Genomic DNA, 17,911 nt, shown 5'->3' on the forward strand with positions numbered 1-17,911 from the left:
CTGTTTTGCTGCTATGATCTCTCTGGCCTTCGCAGTTCGTCCATTTAGCAATATTATAATTTTATCAATTGGAAGGATGATCCAAAGAGATTTCTGTGGCTGCTCCAGCATCATCCGGTGGGAAGTATTGTGACAGGAATCTGAAATCCCTGCTGTTCCACGCAGACTGAGAAACCTGCTCTCAAGATCATCACTAATTAAAACTGTAACTGCCGCCAACCCTCCAGCACCGGGAACCCGCAGCCACGGTGAAACACGGCAAGGCAAAATACACCCAAAACCCTCCGCTGAACACCAACCTCTCAATCTAGACTGGTAACAGAAGAGGAGTGAGGGCTGCCCCCAATCCGGACACAACCACTGGTTCAGGGTAACAGGCTAACATGCCGCGCTTACCTGCTGTTCCCCCCCCCCCCCCCACCCCCCCCAAGCTGGTCAAAGGCAAACAAACCATTTCCCTCAAACATCATGTTTAAGAACAGGTTTCATTCTCATTGATCACGTTGCTGTTTTGGGGATTTGCCACTTGCTGACTTGCTTTTTTTTTAAAAAAGGTCCTTCATTGACTGCGAAGCATTTTGGAACATCCCTTAATTCAATTATAGAATCCCTACACTACCATTCGGCCCAGTGAGTCTGCACTGACTCTCCAACAGAACAACCCATCCAGTCTCTACCCTTGCAACCCCAAGTTTTTACCCCATTAATCCCCACACATCTTTGGGCACGAAGGGGCAATTTAGCGTGGCCAATCAATCTAACCCACACATTCTTGGAGTGAGAGGGGAAACTGGAGCACCGGGAGGAAACCCACGCAGACATGGGGGGGATGTGCAAACTCCACGCAAACAATAACCCAAGCCAGGAATTGAACCTGGGTCCCTGGCGCTGTGAGCCAGCAGCGCTAACCACTGTGCCACCGTGCTGCCCCGGCACTGTGAGCCAGCAGCGCTAACCACTGTGCCATCCCCTGGCACTGAGGCAGCAGCGCTAACCACTGTGCCACCGTGCCATCCCCTGGCACTGAGGCAGCAGCGCTAACCACCGTGCCACCATGCTGCCCCGGCACTGTGAGGCAGCAGCGCTAACCACTGTGCCACCGTGCCATCCCCTGGCACTGAGGCAGCAGCGCTAACCACTGTGCCACCGTGCCATCCCCTGGCACTGAGGCAGCAGCGCTAACCACCGTGCCACCATGCTGCCCCGGCACTGTGAGGCAGCAGCGCTAACCACTGTGCCACCGTGCCATCCCCTGGCACTGAGGCAGCAGCGCTAACCACCGTGCCACCATGCTGCCCTGGCACTGTGAGGCAGCAGCGCTAACCACCGTGCCACCATGCTGCCCCGGCACTGTGAGGCAGCAGCGCTAACCACCGTGCCACCATGCTGCCCCGGCACTGTGAAGCAGCAGCGCTAATCACCGTGCCACCTTGTCAGTGAAAGGAATTAGAGAAACGCAAGTCTTCATTTTCCACAATACTAGTGAGCTATTAGCCAATCCCACATCCCCGACGGACAGACTTGCGCTGAGGCTTGGACTCGGGCTTGAGGTGAAGCGTATAAAAAACAAATTTGAGACTTTTAACACAACCTTCAAAAACTCGAAAGTGACTCAACGAATCCCTGAAAGGAATCTCGCCAATCTGGAAGATTGGGAAGGGGATTACTGAGGAGCTGGTTACTGCAGGTCACCATGGGCTGAGAATCAGTCAGGATTTACAGCAGTGAAAAGGCTGGCTAAACAGAATCAATAAGACAAAAACCTGTTAATCACTTTTCAATTACCAGTAGTTATACTGCTAATGGCGCCAAATAAAAACCACTTTGATCTTGGGAGCGACGCGTGCAATGCAATTAACCCTCAATTACTCTTTTGATTTATTCTGCTGCTGCTGGGCTGAAAATCTGATCTGTTCCCCAGATTAGAAAGTGGTGCTGAAAGGGTTAAGCGGCCCTGGCTGAATAGTCTCCATCACCGCACTTGGAAATTCCAAGCTTGTGACAAGATGAAGGGGTCCGTTTGAATGCAGTTGGAGTGAACGGAGAGACAGTCAGTCGTGTCTGTCTGGACCGATCCCAACCCCTGTGAGGAAATTTTTAAAAGGTGTATGTATTCGCAAAAGAAGGAACAAAGCAGCGCAGCTGCAGGTCGAGTCAATAAATCCTTTGCTGCTTCTCCACTGCTCGAGTGAGACACTGAAGGCAGGAGAGACAACACAAAGTTAAAAGGGTTCCTGAACTCAAATCCCTTCAAGCACTGCAAGATCCAACAGCTTTGCAAGATTAAAAAAAACCCCTTTGGATTCCTCCATTTTTGCCCCAGAGCACAGGGAAGTGAGGAGAGCGCCTACAAGTTACTTTCTTGTCAGCTAATTCTTTTTAATGTGATGCCCAGGAGTTTGAGTGATTTAAGTTTAACAGCTCCATTACACGATGAAAGGAAATCTACATTCAGCCCAAGAGAACCCAAGTTCAAGCAGGAACATGGAGAAAACTTTGGGTGCGAAATACTCTCTGCGGCACTGAATTCACACCTGGAATTGTACCTCTGCTATTGGAGGTCACCCGAGGCTGGGGCGAGGCTGAAAGCTGTTTCCCTCCAACTCCTCACCCGATAGGCCATTCCACAACATGTGAGCCTGGACAGTACATGTTAGCAGGCTGCTCGGCTGTAGGGGCATCACAACTGAGCCTCAATCCTGTTGTCATTCAGCACCCAGTCTGGTTAATTTTTGAGGACCGATGGGAATGAGGAGCAAGTTTCCTCCCCGCCCCTGCCCCTATGCCTGGAGAAGCTTCATAGCCAATGACTCGATGGGTCGCACGCTCACCAGATCTCACTTCAGAAACCCCAGTCCAAAATCTAGGTCAGTGCCTTACCGAGGGAGTGCTGTCAAAGATGCCATCATTCCAGGAAGATTCTCTTCTTGCTTCTTCAGGCATTAATTTAAAAAATCAGGAATGTCCTCCTGGTATCCTGCCCAATATTTACTTGTCCACTAAAAGAATTATCCAGTCAGTGATCACATTGCTGTTTGTGGGATTTTACTGGGCACATCCTGCTGGTATAAACTGGCTGCCGTATTTCCAAAGGTTAGTACAGATTAATAAAGCAGCTAATTAAGGAAGACACTTTGGAATGCCCTGAAGTCTTGTCGGGTGCTATATAAATGCAGACTCCACGTGGAGAAACCCGAGTCACTGCTCCTCGTATAGTTCAGACCTAGAGCTGGCGATACACTGAGTCTGACAGGAGGAGGAGGCAGAGTTCTTGGTGGAACCTGTACTCGTGGTGTTGGTGGGAGGCTTGTTGGTGCTTGTACAATGCAGGCAGCGCCACGCTCAGTACTGTCAGTATCGATGTTAATGAAGGCGCTCTGGGAGTGGAGTTACTGCACTCTGCGGCAGCTAACATCTCAGATTTCTGTCCACGACAAATCAGCAACTACACAGACACCAATAACTGGATTTATATAGCGCCTTTAATGTAGCAAAATGGTCCAAAGTGCTTCACTCAACTCTGAATTTGAGCAAATAAGGAGAAATTGGGACAAAAGCTCAGCAAAGGGAATAAGTTTTAAGTAAAATCAGAAAATGCTGGAAAATCTCAGCAGGTCAGACAGCATCTGTGGGGAGAGAATAGAGCCGATGTTTCGAGTCGAGATGACCCTTCGTCAGGGCTGAGAGCAAGGAGAATCAGCAGAGATTTATACTGTTGGAGAGGAGGGGGTGGAATGGGACAAAGGGAATGTAAATGAGGATGGAGAAGGCTGAGAAGGAGCCAAGACTGTCCGTTCAGTGATCAGAATGTGTGAATAGCAGAACAGAGGTACTGATCGTTAAAACTGCCCGAGGAATGTGGCAGTTGCCCTGAAAGGGGGAGCTGGGGCAAGAAGGAAAGCTGGAGAATTAGTAGTGGGAAAGAAGGATGATAAAATGGATAAATAGGATGAAAAGAAATGGAACAAAATAAATGGAAATGGGGTGAAGGTGGAGGAGAGAGTTGATGCTCTGAAGTTGTTGAATCATAGAATCCCTACAGTGCAGAAGGAGGCCACTCGGCCCATCGTGTCTGCACCGACCACAATCCCACCCAGGCCCTACTACCATAACCCCACATATTTACCTGCTAATCTCCCTGACACTAGGGTCAATTTAGCATGGCCAATCCACCTAACCCGCACATCTTTGGACTGTGGGAGGAAACCGGAGCACCCGGAGGAAACCCATGCAGACACGGGGAGAACGTGCAAACTCCACACAGACAGTGGCCCGAGGCCGGAATCGAACCCGGATCCCTGGCGCTGTGAGGCAGCAGTGCTAACCACTGTGCCACCCCAATGTTCAGTCTGGAAGGCTGTAAAGTGCCCAATCGGAAGATGAGGTGCTGTTCCTTCAGTTTGCGTTGGGGTTCACTAGAACATTGCAAAAGGCCAAGGACGGACATGTGGACAGGAGAGCAGGGTGGAAGTGGCCAGTAGGTTTTAAGGAGTGTTGGAGAAGAAGAGCGAGCGGCTTGGGGAAGGAATTCCAGAGTGTGGGGTCTGGGCAGCTGGAGGCACAGCAGCCAATGGTGGAGCGATGAACTTCAGAAACACACAAGAGGGCAGAATTAGACAAATGGAGATCACAGTGTGTTTGGGCTGGAGGAGATTCCAGAGACAGAAAGGAGTAAGACCATGCAGAGACTTGAAGACAGAGTCATAGAGGTTTACAGCATGGAAACAGGCCCTTCGGCCCAACTTGTCCATGCCACCCAGTTTCTACCTTTAAGCTCGTCCCAATTTCCTGCACTTGGCCCATACAACAACAAAGAACGAAAGAAAATTCCAGCACAGGAACAGGCCCTTCGGCCCCTCCAAGCCTGCACTGACTCTGCTGCCCGACTGAACTAAAACCCCCCACCTTTCCGGGGACCATATCCCTCTATTCCCATCCTATTCATGTATTTGTCCAGACGCCCCTTAAAACTCACTATGGGATCTGCTTCCACTGCCTCTCCCATATCCCTCCATACCCATCTCACTCATGTAACTGTCATTTTTAAACCGGAGACAATGCAGGTCAGGGTGATGAGTGAACAAAACCTGGTGAGAGATCGGAGATTTGGGCAGCAAAGCTTTTGATTAGCTCGAGTTTGAGGATGGAAGATGGGAGAGCCTAGAGGTAGCGGAGGGATGTGTGAGGATTTCTGAAATAAATGAGCTAAGGTGGAACAATGTTCCCAAGGAGGATGGAAGGTGGTCTTGGTGATGGAGTGGAATATAATGACAAATGGGTTTGAGGGGTTTGGTGAAAGAGTTGATCTAAGGAAACATTAAGAAGTCTCACATCACCAGGTTAAAGTCCAACAGGTTTAATTGGAATCACGAGCTTTCTGAGCGCTGCTCCTTCATCAGGTGAGAGTGGACCACTGAAAGCTCGTGATTCCAAATAAACCTGTTGGATTTTAACCTGGTGTTGAGACGTTTTACTGTGTCCACCCCAGTCCAACGCCGGCATCTCCACATCATGGAAACACTGGCACAAGCTGGGAGTCAAGGTCTCTCATGTTACGAGGTTATTCTTGTATGGAATACAGTTTTTAATTCGTTCATGAGATGTGGGTGTCTGGCTGCATCCTATTGCATTTCAGGGTCAACCACATTGCTGTGGCTCTGGAGTCACATGTAGGCCAGACCGGGTAAGGACGGCAGATTTCCTTCCCTAAAGGACATTAGTGAACCAGATGGTTTCTTCTGACAATCGACAATGGTTTCATGGTCATCAGTGGATCTTTCATTCCAGATTTTTATTTAATTCAAAATTCACCAGCTGCTGTGGTGGGATTTGAACCCGGGTCCCCAGAGTATTACCTTGGGTCTCTAGTTCAGTGACAATACCATTACGCCGCCGCCACTGTGTGGGGGAAATCCCCAGGCGAGAGAGAACCGGCAAACACCAACTCACTGGTTCCCAGAACAGAGCCAAAACTCCAAGAGCTCAGCCTTCGACAGCCCCATGACGTACAGACCAGTCACAAACCACACACTGCTCTACGCCTGAATGAAACCCTGACAGAATCATACAGAATAGAAAGAGGCCATGCCGCCCATTGAGCCTGTGCTGGCTCTTTGGAAGAATTGTCCAATTGGTTCCACCAGCCTGTAAAACTCTATCACTTCAAGCAGTTTCCTTTTGAAAGTTATTATCGAATCGGTTTCCTTCCAGGAGGTGCAGTCCCAATATTAACTCGCTGCGTAACTACATTTCTCCTCAGTCCATTCTGCTGGCAGCGGTTTAAATGGTTGTTGGTGGTGTTCGGGGGAGGGGAGTGGGTGTGCAATGGAATTTCTCTGTAAATTCTAAATGCTGAAAGGATTTAGCAGCAACAGCCAGTTTGTAAGTGGCATTTGGGCAGGTAGTCAGTGGGAGCCGGTGACATCAGCAGCAGCTGTTAGCTTGAAGAGGAAGTCGATACCTCATGTCAATAAAGAGAATTTTTCTCCATTAACCATCGTGAAATTCCCCGCTACTGATGGCTGCAAGCACCACCTACACAAAGTAACGCAACAGCACTCACAGCAGAGAGAGGTCACAGCAGAGAGAGGTTCCCTAAATAAACACAGTATACCAATGTGAACAATGGGAGACCTGATCCCCGGGGGGGGGTAATCCCTTCCCCGATACCTCCTGCCAACTCTGGGAGCTGCTGTACACCCAGCCAGAGTGAGATTTGTGAGGGGAGGAAGAAATAAGGTGTAATCCTCACTCCAGCTCACTTAAACTGCAGCAGAATTCCTGCCTCAATGTTACAACACAAATCAGTTACAGACTGGAAACCAATCGGCTGGTCAGCTGCTTGGCAAGGGGCGCACGTCAAAGGTTGCGGTTTATTAATAATTACGTGGTGCTCGCAGTCAGCACAGTCACAGAAGTGTTTTTTATTTGCGGTGAGCCTTTGCTCAGTACAGTGATGCCTATCTAACCTTTACCCTGAATAAACAATGACTGCACAGTTACACAGTGAACGGTCCTTACCCTGCTGAATGAACATTGATGTGCAGAGTGTAAAACCACTACACAAATTCAGCCCTCATCTACATACTTTAAATATGAACAAAAGAGCAGAAGTCAACCATTCAGATTGTAGAGATCAAGTGAGCTGCAGATATAAAGCCTTCACGGGATGATTCAGTATCATCCACCGCCATCCCTGTAATATATCTCTTCGCCGCTGCATGGTTCTGTCATCTGCACACCCCCAGCCTGCAGGTCTGCTGTTGGTCAGCTATGAAAATACTCCAGTGCCCTCCAGTGGCAATCACGTCAGCCAGTTCCGTTAAAACACTAACTCTGCACTGCTCCATCCCACTGTCACCGAGAGGTTAACAATGCCAATGTTCCACACTTCCATTCGCTAACTCGATTTTACCCAACACAACAGGAAACACCTCGTGTTGCAGAAATCTGCATTGGTCACATTCATAAAACATGAGCATTGCTGAAATAATACTTATTTTTGCCGAAGCTTCTTATTTTATACTCATCAGGACAATTCACAAGAATACCAAATTGTAAAGGCAACAACAATTTATACTGTATGAGAAAAAGACAGCTGATTGGTTAGCGAATGGACCCTGATCGGTAGAAACATTGCCATGTAGAATGCACTGGTTGATGGTGATCGACAGTTAACTGCCAGGCATTGTTTGAAATTTAAACCAGGCAGCTTGACTCTGATTCGGCAGGACATTGCCCTGAGGAATGAACAAGTGAATGCCCGTCATTTGTTCTGTTTAGTTGAAATAGGTGCAATGTGTATACATGTTCATTCTGTCTGCAAAGATCGGGGCCCTTTGTATTAATATATGTAGCTCCCAGTACAGGCAAATACGCCTCACTATGAACCCGATTGACAATCTTAAACTAGTTGTCAGTCTAACTTTTAGAATTATTTAGCAAATGTTGTCCATTTGCAATCACATCTAAGGTCGGACATTGTGTTTTAAGTTTTGCAAGTATAGACTGTGCTCAATCAATAGACTGATTGGATAAAGTCTATACCTTGCTTGTTGTGAACAGCGGAAGGGTCATGCTGTTTGCTATAATCCAACAGTCTTCAGGATGTTCAGCCTACACAACTAGCATCAGACTGGCACTGAAATTCATATACCTCATTACTCATTTGTGTGATCGGCAGAATGGCTTTTAGGCTTGATGGCAGCATCCATAGGGCGGCACGGTAGCACAGTGGTTAGCACTGCTGCTTCACAGCTCCAGGGACCTGGGTTCGATTCCCGGCTTGGGTCAGTGTGTGTGTGGAGTTTGCACATTCTCCTCGTGTCTGCGTGGGTTTCCTCCGGGTGCTCCGGTTTCCTCCCACAGTCCAAAGATGTGCGGGTTAGATTGATTGGTCATGCCACAAATTGCCCTTAGTGTCCTGAGATGTGTAGGTAGAGGGATTAGTGGGTAGATATATAGGGATATGGGGGTAGGGCCTGGGTGGGATTGTGGTCGGTGCAGACTTGATGGGCCGAATGGCCTCTTTCTGTACTGTAGGGTTCCTATGATGATTTCTATCCTGTTAATAGTGAATATCACTCAGAAACATAGAAACTAGAAGCAGGAGTAGGCCATTCAGCCCTTCGAGCCTGCCCCGCCATTCATTTTGATCATGGCTGATGATCAAATTGTGTTGCTCCTGCATAGGAGTCGCATTAAACCGCCAGCTTCACCTGTTGCTCCAATTTGTAAGATACTCTGTCCTTCCAGGGTAACCTGGGTCAGACTGGGCACCTTTCTTGGCTGAAAGTGACAGCCTTTGATGAGTTTGTGAGCAAATGGCTCGGGCCCAGTTTACGAGGCAGCCAATAAGGCCAATGTCATTGCGCATGGAACTGTAAGAATCACAACGCGTGAGGGTGGGCTTGCGATACAGCCTGGTCAAGAAGCCCCCCCGCCACCAGCAGGTTTCCAGCGAGTACATCAAGGAAAGGGAGTTCATGGTGTAATTAAAACTGAACTTAACACCGGGAGTTGCTGAGTTCAGAATCTCAGTGAATAATCATTGGTGCAATGATGGTGGCTCTGGATTATATGACATAGCGCTGTGACACAATATCTGTGGCTTCCTTCACTGGAACATTGGTGAATAGGTTAGCAATGTCGAATGAGAACACGGATACAGCATTGCTATCGATGCAAGTCCTGTACGGTCTTCACAAAGGTGAAGGAATCCTTCAATGTCGATGTGGAAAACATGCTCAAAAACTCTCCCAACCATTCGGCCAATGCAGAACCAACATAGATAACAGTGTGTAAAGTGACATCACTTTTGTTTATCACGGCTGGTCTACAGATACACGGACGCAGTGAGCTGCGAGGACAAACCCTACCAGATATCCATGTTTTCAATGGAAGGGCACCTAGATACATGGGAACACCACCACCTGGAGGTTCCCCTCTGAGCCACACACCATCCTGACTTGTAAATATATCGGCCGTTCTTTCACTGTCGCTGGGTCAAATTCCTGGAACCCTCTCCCTAACAGCACTATGGGTGTACCTACATCTCAAGGGCTGCAGCAGTTCAAGAATGCAGCTCATCAGCACCTTCTGAAGGGCAACAAAGGATTAGGTTCAGCACTATTCTCTCTCCACAGATGCTGTCAGGCCTGCTGAGATTTTCCAGCATTGCGGTTTTGTGTGGGCAATAAATGCTAGCCTAGCCAACAAAACTCACATCCCAAGAATGAATAAAGAAAGCTGCTACTCCTTGCATATTTCCAATGTGTGGATGATAAATTTGTTAAATTAAAATTTGCAGCTGTGTGAAGTAATTTCCTTGCATTGCTTATTGGGCTCCATCCTGCCCTCAAATTCACCCTCAAAATGGAGCAGTCAAATTAACTCCCTTTCCTTGGTGTGCTGGTTGCTGGGGGAGAGTTCTTGACCAAGCTGTATCGCAAGCCCACCTTCACTGGTCAGTACACATGTTGGGATTCATACAGTTCCACGCACTGTGACATTGGCCATATCGCCAACCTCGTAAACTGGACCCTAGCCATTTGCTCACAGTGCAAGCTTGATGCTGAGATAGACACATCAAAGACATCCTGTGGGATAATGACTACGCTGATTAGATCATTTAGCACTGTACAATCCACAAATTCATCAACAGCCTAAAGGCTGACACTTTTGGCTCTGAAAAGTGCCCAGTCTACCCTGGAGGGTAAGGCCCCCAGATTTAAGCAACAGGTGAAGCTGGCCGCCGCTTCACACTGTAACTATGCAGCAGCAACACGAGAGATATTCACCACCTATGGGATGCTGAGATGAAACCTAAAAGACGTTCTGCCCATAACACAAATGAATAATGTGGTGCATGATTTTCAGTGCCAATGTGCATCTGGTTATGTAGGCCACAGTCACATCAAACAGCCTGCTGTTCAGAATGGGCAAGGTACAGACCATAGCCAACTAGCCCATGCTTGCAAAACTCAAAACACAATGTCCAACATTAACATAGAAACATAGAAACCCTACAGTGCAGAAGGAGGCCATTCGGCCCATCGAGTCTGCACCGACCACAATCCCACCCAGGCCCTACCCCCACATATTTTACCCGCTAATCCCTCTAACCTACACATCCCAGGACTCTAAGGGGCAATTTTTAACCTGGCCAATCAACCTATCCCGCACATCTTTGGACTGTGGGAGGAAACCGGAGCACCCGGAGGAAACCCACGCAGACACGAGGAGAATGTGCAAACTCCACACAGACAGTGACCCGAGCCGGGAATCGAACTCAGGACCCTGGACCTGTGAAGCAGCAGTGCTAACCACTGTGCTACACTGTGCTAATTAGATTCAGTGTGCTAAAGATTATGATGTGGAGATGCTGATGTTGGACTGGGCTGGATACAGTAAGAAGCCTCACAGCACCAGGTTAAAGTCCAACAGGTTTATTCGCAATCACGAGCTTTCAAAGCGTTGCTCCTTCGTCATCCTCCGTTCACCTGAATACTGGAATACTGTGTGCAGTATTGGTCCCCTTATTTGCGGAAGGATATATTGGCCTTGGAGGGAGTGCAGCGAAGGTTCACCAGGTTGATACCAGAGATGAGGGGGTGTTGATTATGAGGAGAGACTGAGCAGATTGGGTTTGTACTCGTTGGAATTTAGAAGGCTGAGGGGGGATCTTATAGAGATGTATAAGATAATGAAGGGGCTGGATAGGGCAGAGGTGGAGAGATTCTTTCCACTTAGAAAGGAAGCTAGAACTAGAGGGCACAGCCTCAAAATAAAGGGGGGTCAGTTTAGGACAGAGTTGAGGAGGAACTTCTTCTCTCAGAGGGTGGTGAATCTCTGGAATTCTCTGCCCACTGAAGTGGTGGAGGCTACCTCGTTGAATATGTTTAAATCACGGATAGATGGATTCCTGATCGGTAAGGGAATTAGGGGTTATAGGGATCAGGCGGGTAAGTGGAACTGATCCACTTCAGATCAGCCATGATCTTACTGAATGGCGGGGCAGGCTCGAGGGGCTAGATGGCCTACTCCTGCTCCTATTTCTTATGTTCTTATGATGAAGGAGCAGTGCTTCGAAAGCTTGTGATTCCAAATAAACCTGTTGGACTTTAACCTGATGTTGTGAGACTTCTTACGGTGCTAAAAATTACACCAACAACCAATTTAAGATAGTCAATCGGTCTCACAGTGAGGTGTATTTGCATGTACTGGAAGCTACATGTGTTAACAGACAGAAGGAACATGTACACACTTTTCTGTACTCATTTCAGCTAAACAAAATAAGTGAGACATTCACTGGTCCATTCCTCAGGTCAATACCTTGACCAAACAGGATCATGGATTCAGAATTGGGTTAGCGGTAGGAGACAGAGGGTGGTGACAGACGGCTGCTTCAGTGACTGGAGGCCAGTGAGCAGTGACCACAGGGATCCGTGCTGGACCCCCTATTGCTCGTCATTTATATAAATTACATAGATGACTATGTGGGGGGTAGGATCAGTAAGTTTGCCGATGACACAAAGATTGGCCGGGTGGTTAACACTGAGGTTGAGTGTCTTGGGTTACAGGAAGATATAGACGAGATGGTCAAATGGCTGATGATAAGTGGCAGATGGAATTTAACCCTGAAAAGTGAGGTGACTCATTTTAGAAGGAGTAATTTGACAAGGAAGTAAACTATGAAAATTCTGAAGAACAAAGGGACCTTGGCGTGTTTGTCCATAGATCTCTGAAGGCGGAAAGGCAGGTTAATAGGGTGGTGAAAAAGGCATATGGCACACTCGCCTTTATCAAACGGGGTATAGATTACAAACGCAAAGAGGTCATGATGGAGTTGTATCGAACTTTGGTGAGGCCACAGCTGGAGCACTGTGTGCAGTTCTGGTCGCCACATTATAGGAAGGATGTGAACACACTGGAGTGGGTGCAGAGGAGATTCACCAGGATGCTGCCTGGGATGGAACATTTCAGTTATAAAGAGAGGTTGGATAGGCTTGGATTGTTTTCTCTGGAGCAGATAAGACTGAGGAGCGACCTGATTGAGGTGTTCAAGATTATGAGGGGTATGGACAGGGTGGATAGGAGCAGCTGTTCCCTTTAGTTGAAGGGTCAGTTACGAGGGGACACAAGTTAAAAATGAGGGGTGGAAGGTTTAGGGAGAAATCTGAGGGAAAGCTTTTTAACCCAGACGGTGGTGATGGTCTGGAATGCGCTGCCTGGGAGGGTGGTGGAGGCAGGATGTCTCACATCCTTTAAAAAGTACCTGGATGAGTACTTGGCACGTCATAACATTCAAGGCTATGGGCCAAGTGCTGGCAAGTGGGATTAGGTGGGCAGGTCAGGACCTTTCATGTGTCGGTGCAGACTTGATGGGCCGAAAAGCATCTTTGGCACTGTAGGATTCTGCGATTCTGTGAAACTGCCAGGTTTAAATTTCAAACCATGCTTAGCAGTTAACTGTCAGTTATCATCAACTGGTGCATTCTCCATGGAAATGCCTCTACCAATCAGAGTTCACTGGTCAACCAATGAGCACTCTTCTTACACAGTAGAAATAGTTGCTCCCTTTACATTTGGTGTCCTTCCGATTTTCCTGATGATTACAAGATGAAAAGCTTTGACCAAAAGCAAGTCTTTTTTCAGCTGTACACATGTTCTGTACGACCACCCAATCAGGCAGACAGAGGTGCCGTTTAAATACAGCGCCTCCGACAGTGCAGCCCCTCTCTTTGTCGAGTCTCTCAGCTTCTCATCTTTGCTTATTCCTCACAAACCAGCGGTACAATTTAAAAAGCTGCACATTGAAATCACCACTAAACAGCACTTTGAAAGACTGTCGAACCGACAGAGATCATTCCAAATGTTTCACTTGGGTACCAAACAAAAGAGTAATGAAGAGTAAAGATGAAATACCTTTGAGTGTCTGTGTGTGGGGGACTCTTCAATCCTCGAGGCTTCGAGCAGCCAGAGTGAAGTGTGCCTGGGCTGTGTGACAACATCCCAGGTGAGCCTGGGCTCTTTAAGTGCTTGTTGGGGCTGGAGTTTTTCTGAGCCCGGCCTGTTTTCTGTGAGCCAGCTAACATTTTACTGTCCGTCAGCCGACTCTTCTCTTTCTTGTTTTTCTTTTGACAGACAAACTGCTCCAGAATGGGGAGCTCCTGTGTGACGGGGAGGATTCGCTGAGGGTCAGATTGCTCTGGCTGCCGAAACTCTCTCATCTCCTGAGCTCACTGCAGAAAGAGAAAGAGAGAGAGAGATTAAACAACAGCCACTTCCTGACCAAATATATAACCTGAAACTGCAAAGGAAAAAGACCTGGAAACACACAGCTAGTCAGTCAGTGTCAGTAAACAGACACATCCACTTCATACTCAGGCTCTTTGACAGTCCCAGTTCAACCCCATGGAGAGCCCACATTCTTTCCAATGCTGCAATGATTTGCTCTGGACCACGCAAGCTCCCGCTTCCTGTATCTGCCGTGACTCTGTGCAGTTGCTCTCACCTTGGGAGTCAGAAAGTGCAGGGTTAAAGCTGTCTCTGGAATGAGCACAGCAGGCTGCTGGTCCGAGTGCAACACTGAAGGAGCGCTGAACTGTTGCTGCTGTCTTTTGAATGAGATGTTAAGTCGGGGTCGGTCTGCTGCCTCAGAGAGAGACATGAAAGATCCCATGCCACCATTTTGAAAAAGATGAGGTGGGGGAGGTGCAGGGGTGGGGGAGGGGGAGATGTGGAGGGTGTGGGGGGGGGGGGGGGGGGGGGTGGTGGGGGAGGTGCGGGGGGGGGGGATGGTGGTGGGGGAGGTGCGGGGGGTGGTGGTGCGGGGAGTGGTGCAGGGGGGTACGGGGGACGGGGGAGGGGAGTTTATCCTCGGTGTACAAGTCAACATTGATCCACAGTCAACATCAGATATTTTGAGAGATTTGCTTTGTACCAACTGGCACCCATACATAAATTACATCCTAAAACTCAAATTCTACAACACAAACAAGCAACTTATTCTCCAGAATTCCCTACCTGAAAGGGAGCAGCAGGCTGAGTCACGCTAACCTGAGTTAGGGTGGGTGACTAAACGTGCACTGTGCTGATGTGTGAGCCCTGCCACAGTCACTCTGTGTCAGACTCACTCAGAACTAAATCAGTTCAACTTTAACCTATTTAAAACCCTTACTGAAAATCCTCCAATCAGGTGGCTTCTTATACAGTTGAGTAGTGATCCCTGGCCAATGAAATGGGCTGATAGTAAAACATTCCTCTTCCGTCTAACACTTTGTTGTTTCAATGTTCTGAAACAAAACACAAGAAACATCAGTGCAGCACTCCCTCAGCACTGACCCTCTGACAGTGCAGCACTCCCTCAGCACTGACCCTCTGACAGTGCAGCACTCCCTCAGCACTGACCCTCTGACAGTGCGGCACTCCCTCAGCACTGACCCTCTGACAGTGCAGCACTCCCTCAGCACTGACCCTCTGACAGTGCAGCACTCCCTCAGCACTGACCCTCTGACAGTGCAGCACTCCCTCAGTACTGTCCCTCTGACAGTGCTGCACTCCCTCAGTACTGTCCCTCTGACAGTGCTGCACTCCCTCAGTACTGTCCCTCTGACAGTGCAGCACTCCCTCAGTACTGACCCTCTGACAGTGCGGCACTCCCTCAGTACTGACCCTCTGACAGTGCAGCACTCCCTCAGTACTGACCCTCTGACAGTGCAGCACTCCCTCAGTACTGACCCTCTGACAGTGCGGCACTCCCTCAGTACTGACCCTCTGACAGTGCGGCACTCCCTCAGTACTGTCCCTCTGACAGTGCAGCACTCCCTCAGTACTGTCCCTCTGACAGTGCGGCACTCCCTCAGTACTGTCCCTCTGACAGTGCAGCACTCCCTCAGTACTGTCCCTCTGACAGTGCGGCACTCCCTCAGTACTGACCCTCTGACAGTGCGGCACTCCCTCAGTACTGACCTTCTGACAGTGCGGTACTCCCTCAGTACTGACCCTCTGACAGTGCAGCACTCCCTCAGCACTGACCCTCTGACAGTGCGGCACTCCCTCAGTACTAACCCTCTGACAGTGCGGCACTCCCTCAGTACTGACCCTCTGACAGTGCGGCACTCCCTCAGCACTGACCCTCTGACAGTGCGGCACTCCCTCAGCATTGACCCTCTGACAGTGTGGCACTCCCTCAGCACTGACCCTCTGACAGTGCGGCACTCCCTCAGCACTGACCCTCTGACAGTGGGGCACTCCCTCAGCACTGACCCTCTGACAGTGCGACACTCCCTCAGTACTGACCCCCTCTGGCAGTGGTTCTATGGGGAGATACATGACAATGTTTGAAGTCGAATCGGATTCTTCAGTGGAATCGGAACGATGAGATTCAAATTGCAACATGAACTCTGTTTCTCTCCACGGATGCTGCCAGCTGTGCCGAGAATTCCAGGATTCTCTTTGTTTCAGAGTTCCAGCATCGACAGCATTTTGATATTCTGATAACTGGGGATCGTCAGCGATCAATACCAACCAGGAACGTGAAACTCTTCAAACACCTGGCAACAGAGGAACAACTTCACACTAACCCTGAGCCGCTGGGACGGAGCGCTGACACTCTGGGAGCCCATTTGACCTGTTTGACTTGAGGATATCTGACAACTTGCACTGACAAAGCAGCTTCAACAAGAAACACAGACCTGGTGTCTGACAGGAGAGGTTATCAGACAAAAACTAACGTTGACTTAGGTAAACAGACATGGGAGTGAGTGAGCGAGCAGATGTCGGTTTTTAAGGAGAATGTTAAAGGAACAAGAGACAGCGAGAGAAAGAGGGAGAGTTTGAGGAAGATCATTCTGCAACTCTGTCCCAAGCAGCTGAAGACACAGCTGATACAATGAGAAGGCATTCTGTTTCCGACTTTCCTGAAGGGGTTCTGGATCACACGCACACACATGCGCACAGTTAACCACATAAGCTTTCTTTCTGAAATTTGTGATATCTGACTCAGATTGAGACTGGAGTCGGTGATAAGGTCTCGGGAATAAGTCAATGTCCGCGGAAAGCGACTGGCCCGGATGGGGTACCAACCGACTCAAGAACAGCTTCTTCCCTGCTGCCGTTTGCAACTTTTGAATGGACTTACCTCGCATTAAGTTGAAGTTTCTCTACACCCTAGCTATGACTGTAACACTACATTCTGCACTCGCCTGTTTCCTTCTCTATGAACGGTATGCTTTGTTTGTATAGTGCGCAAGAATCAATACTTTTCACTGTATGCTAATACAATAATAAACAAATCAAATCAGAGATGTGAGAGTGACCCTTCACTGCCCCATTCTTCACACACCAGGTCAAACCAAAACCAGCACAGCTTACAGCACACATCCCCAGCAGAGAGCAATTCACAATACTGAGCGGACAAGACTGTCCAGCGGTGAGGGGAAATGGCAAGGAGGGGCAGTGTGTGGAAAGGTGAAGGAGTGAATGGCACATTGTGGTAATAATCACAAAGCACTTTGAAACCAAGCTTAGAGACAGCGTGAGAGAGAGAGAGAGAGGCAGCGAGAGAGAGAGAGAGGCAGCGAGAGAGAGAGAGAGAGGCAGCGAGAGAGAGGCAGCGAGAGAGAGGCAGCGAGAGAGAGGCAGCGAGAGAGAGGCAGCGAGAGAGAGGCAGCGAGACAGAGAGAGAGGGAGGGAGACAGAGAGAGAGGGAGGGAGACAGAGAGAGAGGGAGGGAGACAGAGAGAGAGGGAGGGAGACAGAGAGAGAGGGAGGGAGACAGAGAGAGAGGGAGGGAGACAGAGAGAGAGGGAGGGAGACAGAGAGAGAGGGAGGGAGACAGAGAGAGAGGGAGGAGACAGAGAGAGAGGGAGGGAGACAGAGAGAGAGGGAGGGAGACAGAGAGAGAGGGAGGGAGACAGAGAGAGAGGGAGGGAGACAGAGAGAGAGGGAGGGAGACAGAGAGAGAGGGAGGGAGACAGAGAGAGAGGAGGGAGACAGAGAGAGAGGGAGGGAGACAGAGAGAGAGGGAGGGAGACAGAGAGAGAGGGAGGGAGACAGAGAGAGAGGGAGGGAGACAGAGAGAGAGGGAGGGAGACAGAGAGAGAGGGAGGGAGACAGAGAGAGAGGGAGGGAGGGAGACAGAGAGAGAGGGAGGGAGGGAGACAGAGAGAGAGGGAGGGAGGGAGACAGAGAGAGAGGGAGGGAGGGAGACAGAGAGAGAGGAGGGAGGGAGACAGAGAGAGAGGAGAGGGAGGGAGACAGAGAGAGAGGGAGGGAGACAGAGAGAGAGAGAGAGAGAGAGAGGGAGGAGACAGAGAGAGAGAGAGAGAGGGAGGGAGACAGAGAGAGAGAGGGGAGGGAGACAGAGAGAGAGGGAGGGAGACAGAGAGAGAGGGAGGGAGACAGAGAG

The 17,911-nt window shown here is 49.2% G+C and overlaps 1 protein-coding gene across 1 annotated transcript in view; it reads right to left on the bottom strand.

Annotated features, from left to right (window-relative positions):
• The window catches only part of LOC144489813 (B-cell CLL/lymphoma 9-like protein), a gene marked incomplete at its 3' end in the record, with an annotated part of 37,448 nt that extends 22,649 nt beyond the window's left edge, over positions 1-14,799 (bottom strand). The window contains exons 1-2 of the mRNA XM_078207661.1: positions 14,681-14,799; positions 13,426-13,742 (exon numbers count right to left, since the gene is read on the bottom strand). Coding sequence (XP_078063787.1) covers positions 13,426-13,730 — 305 coding nt within the window. The remainder of the gene's footprint in view (positions 1-13,425; positions 13,743-14,680) is intronic.
• Positions 14,800-17,911: the final 3,112 nt, after the last annotated feature.

Source organism: Mustelus asterias, unplaced genomic scaffold (assembly GCF_964213995.1).
Source record: "Mustelus asterias unplaced genomic scaffold, sMusAst1.hap1.1 HAP1_SCAFFOLD_2567, whole genome shotgun sequence".
NCBI classification, from domain to species: Eukaryota; Metazoa; Chordata; class Chondrichthyes; order Carcharhiniformes; family Triakidae; genus Mustelus; species Mustelus asterias.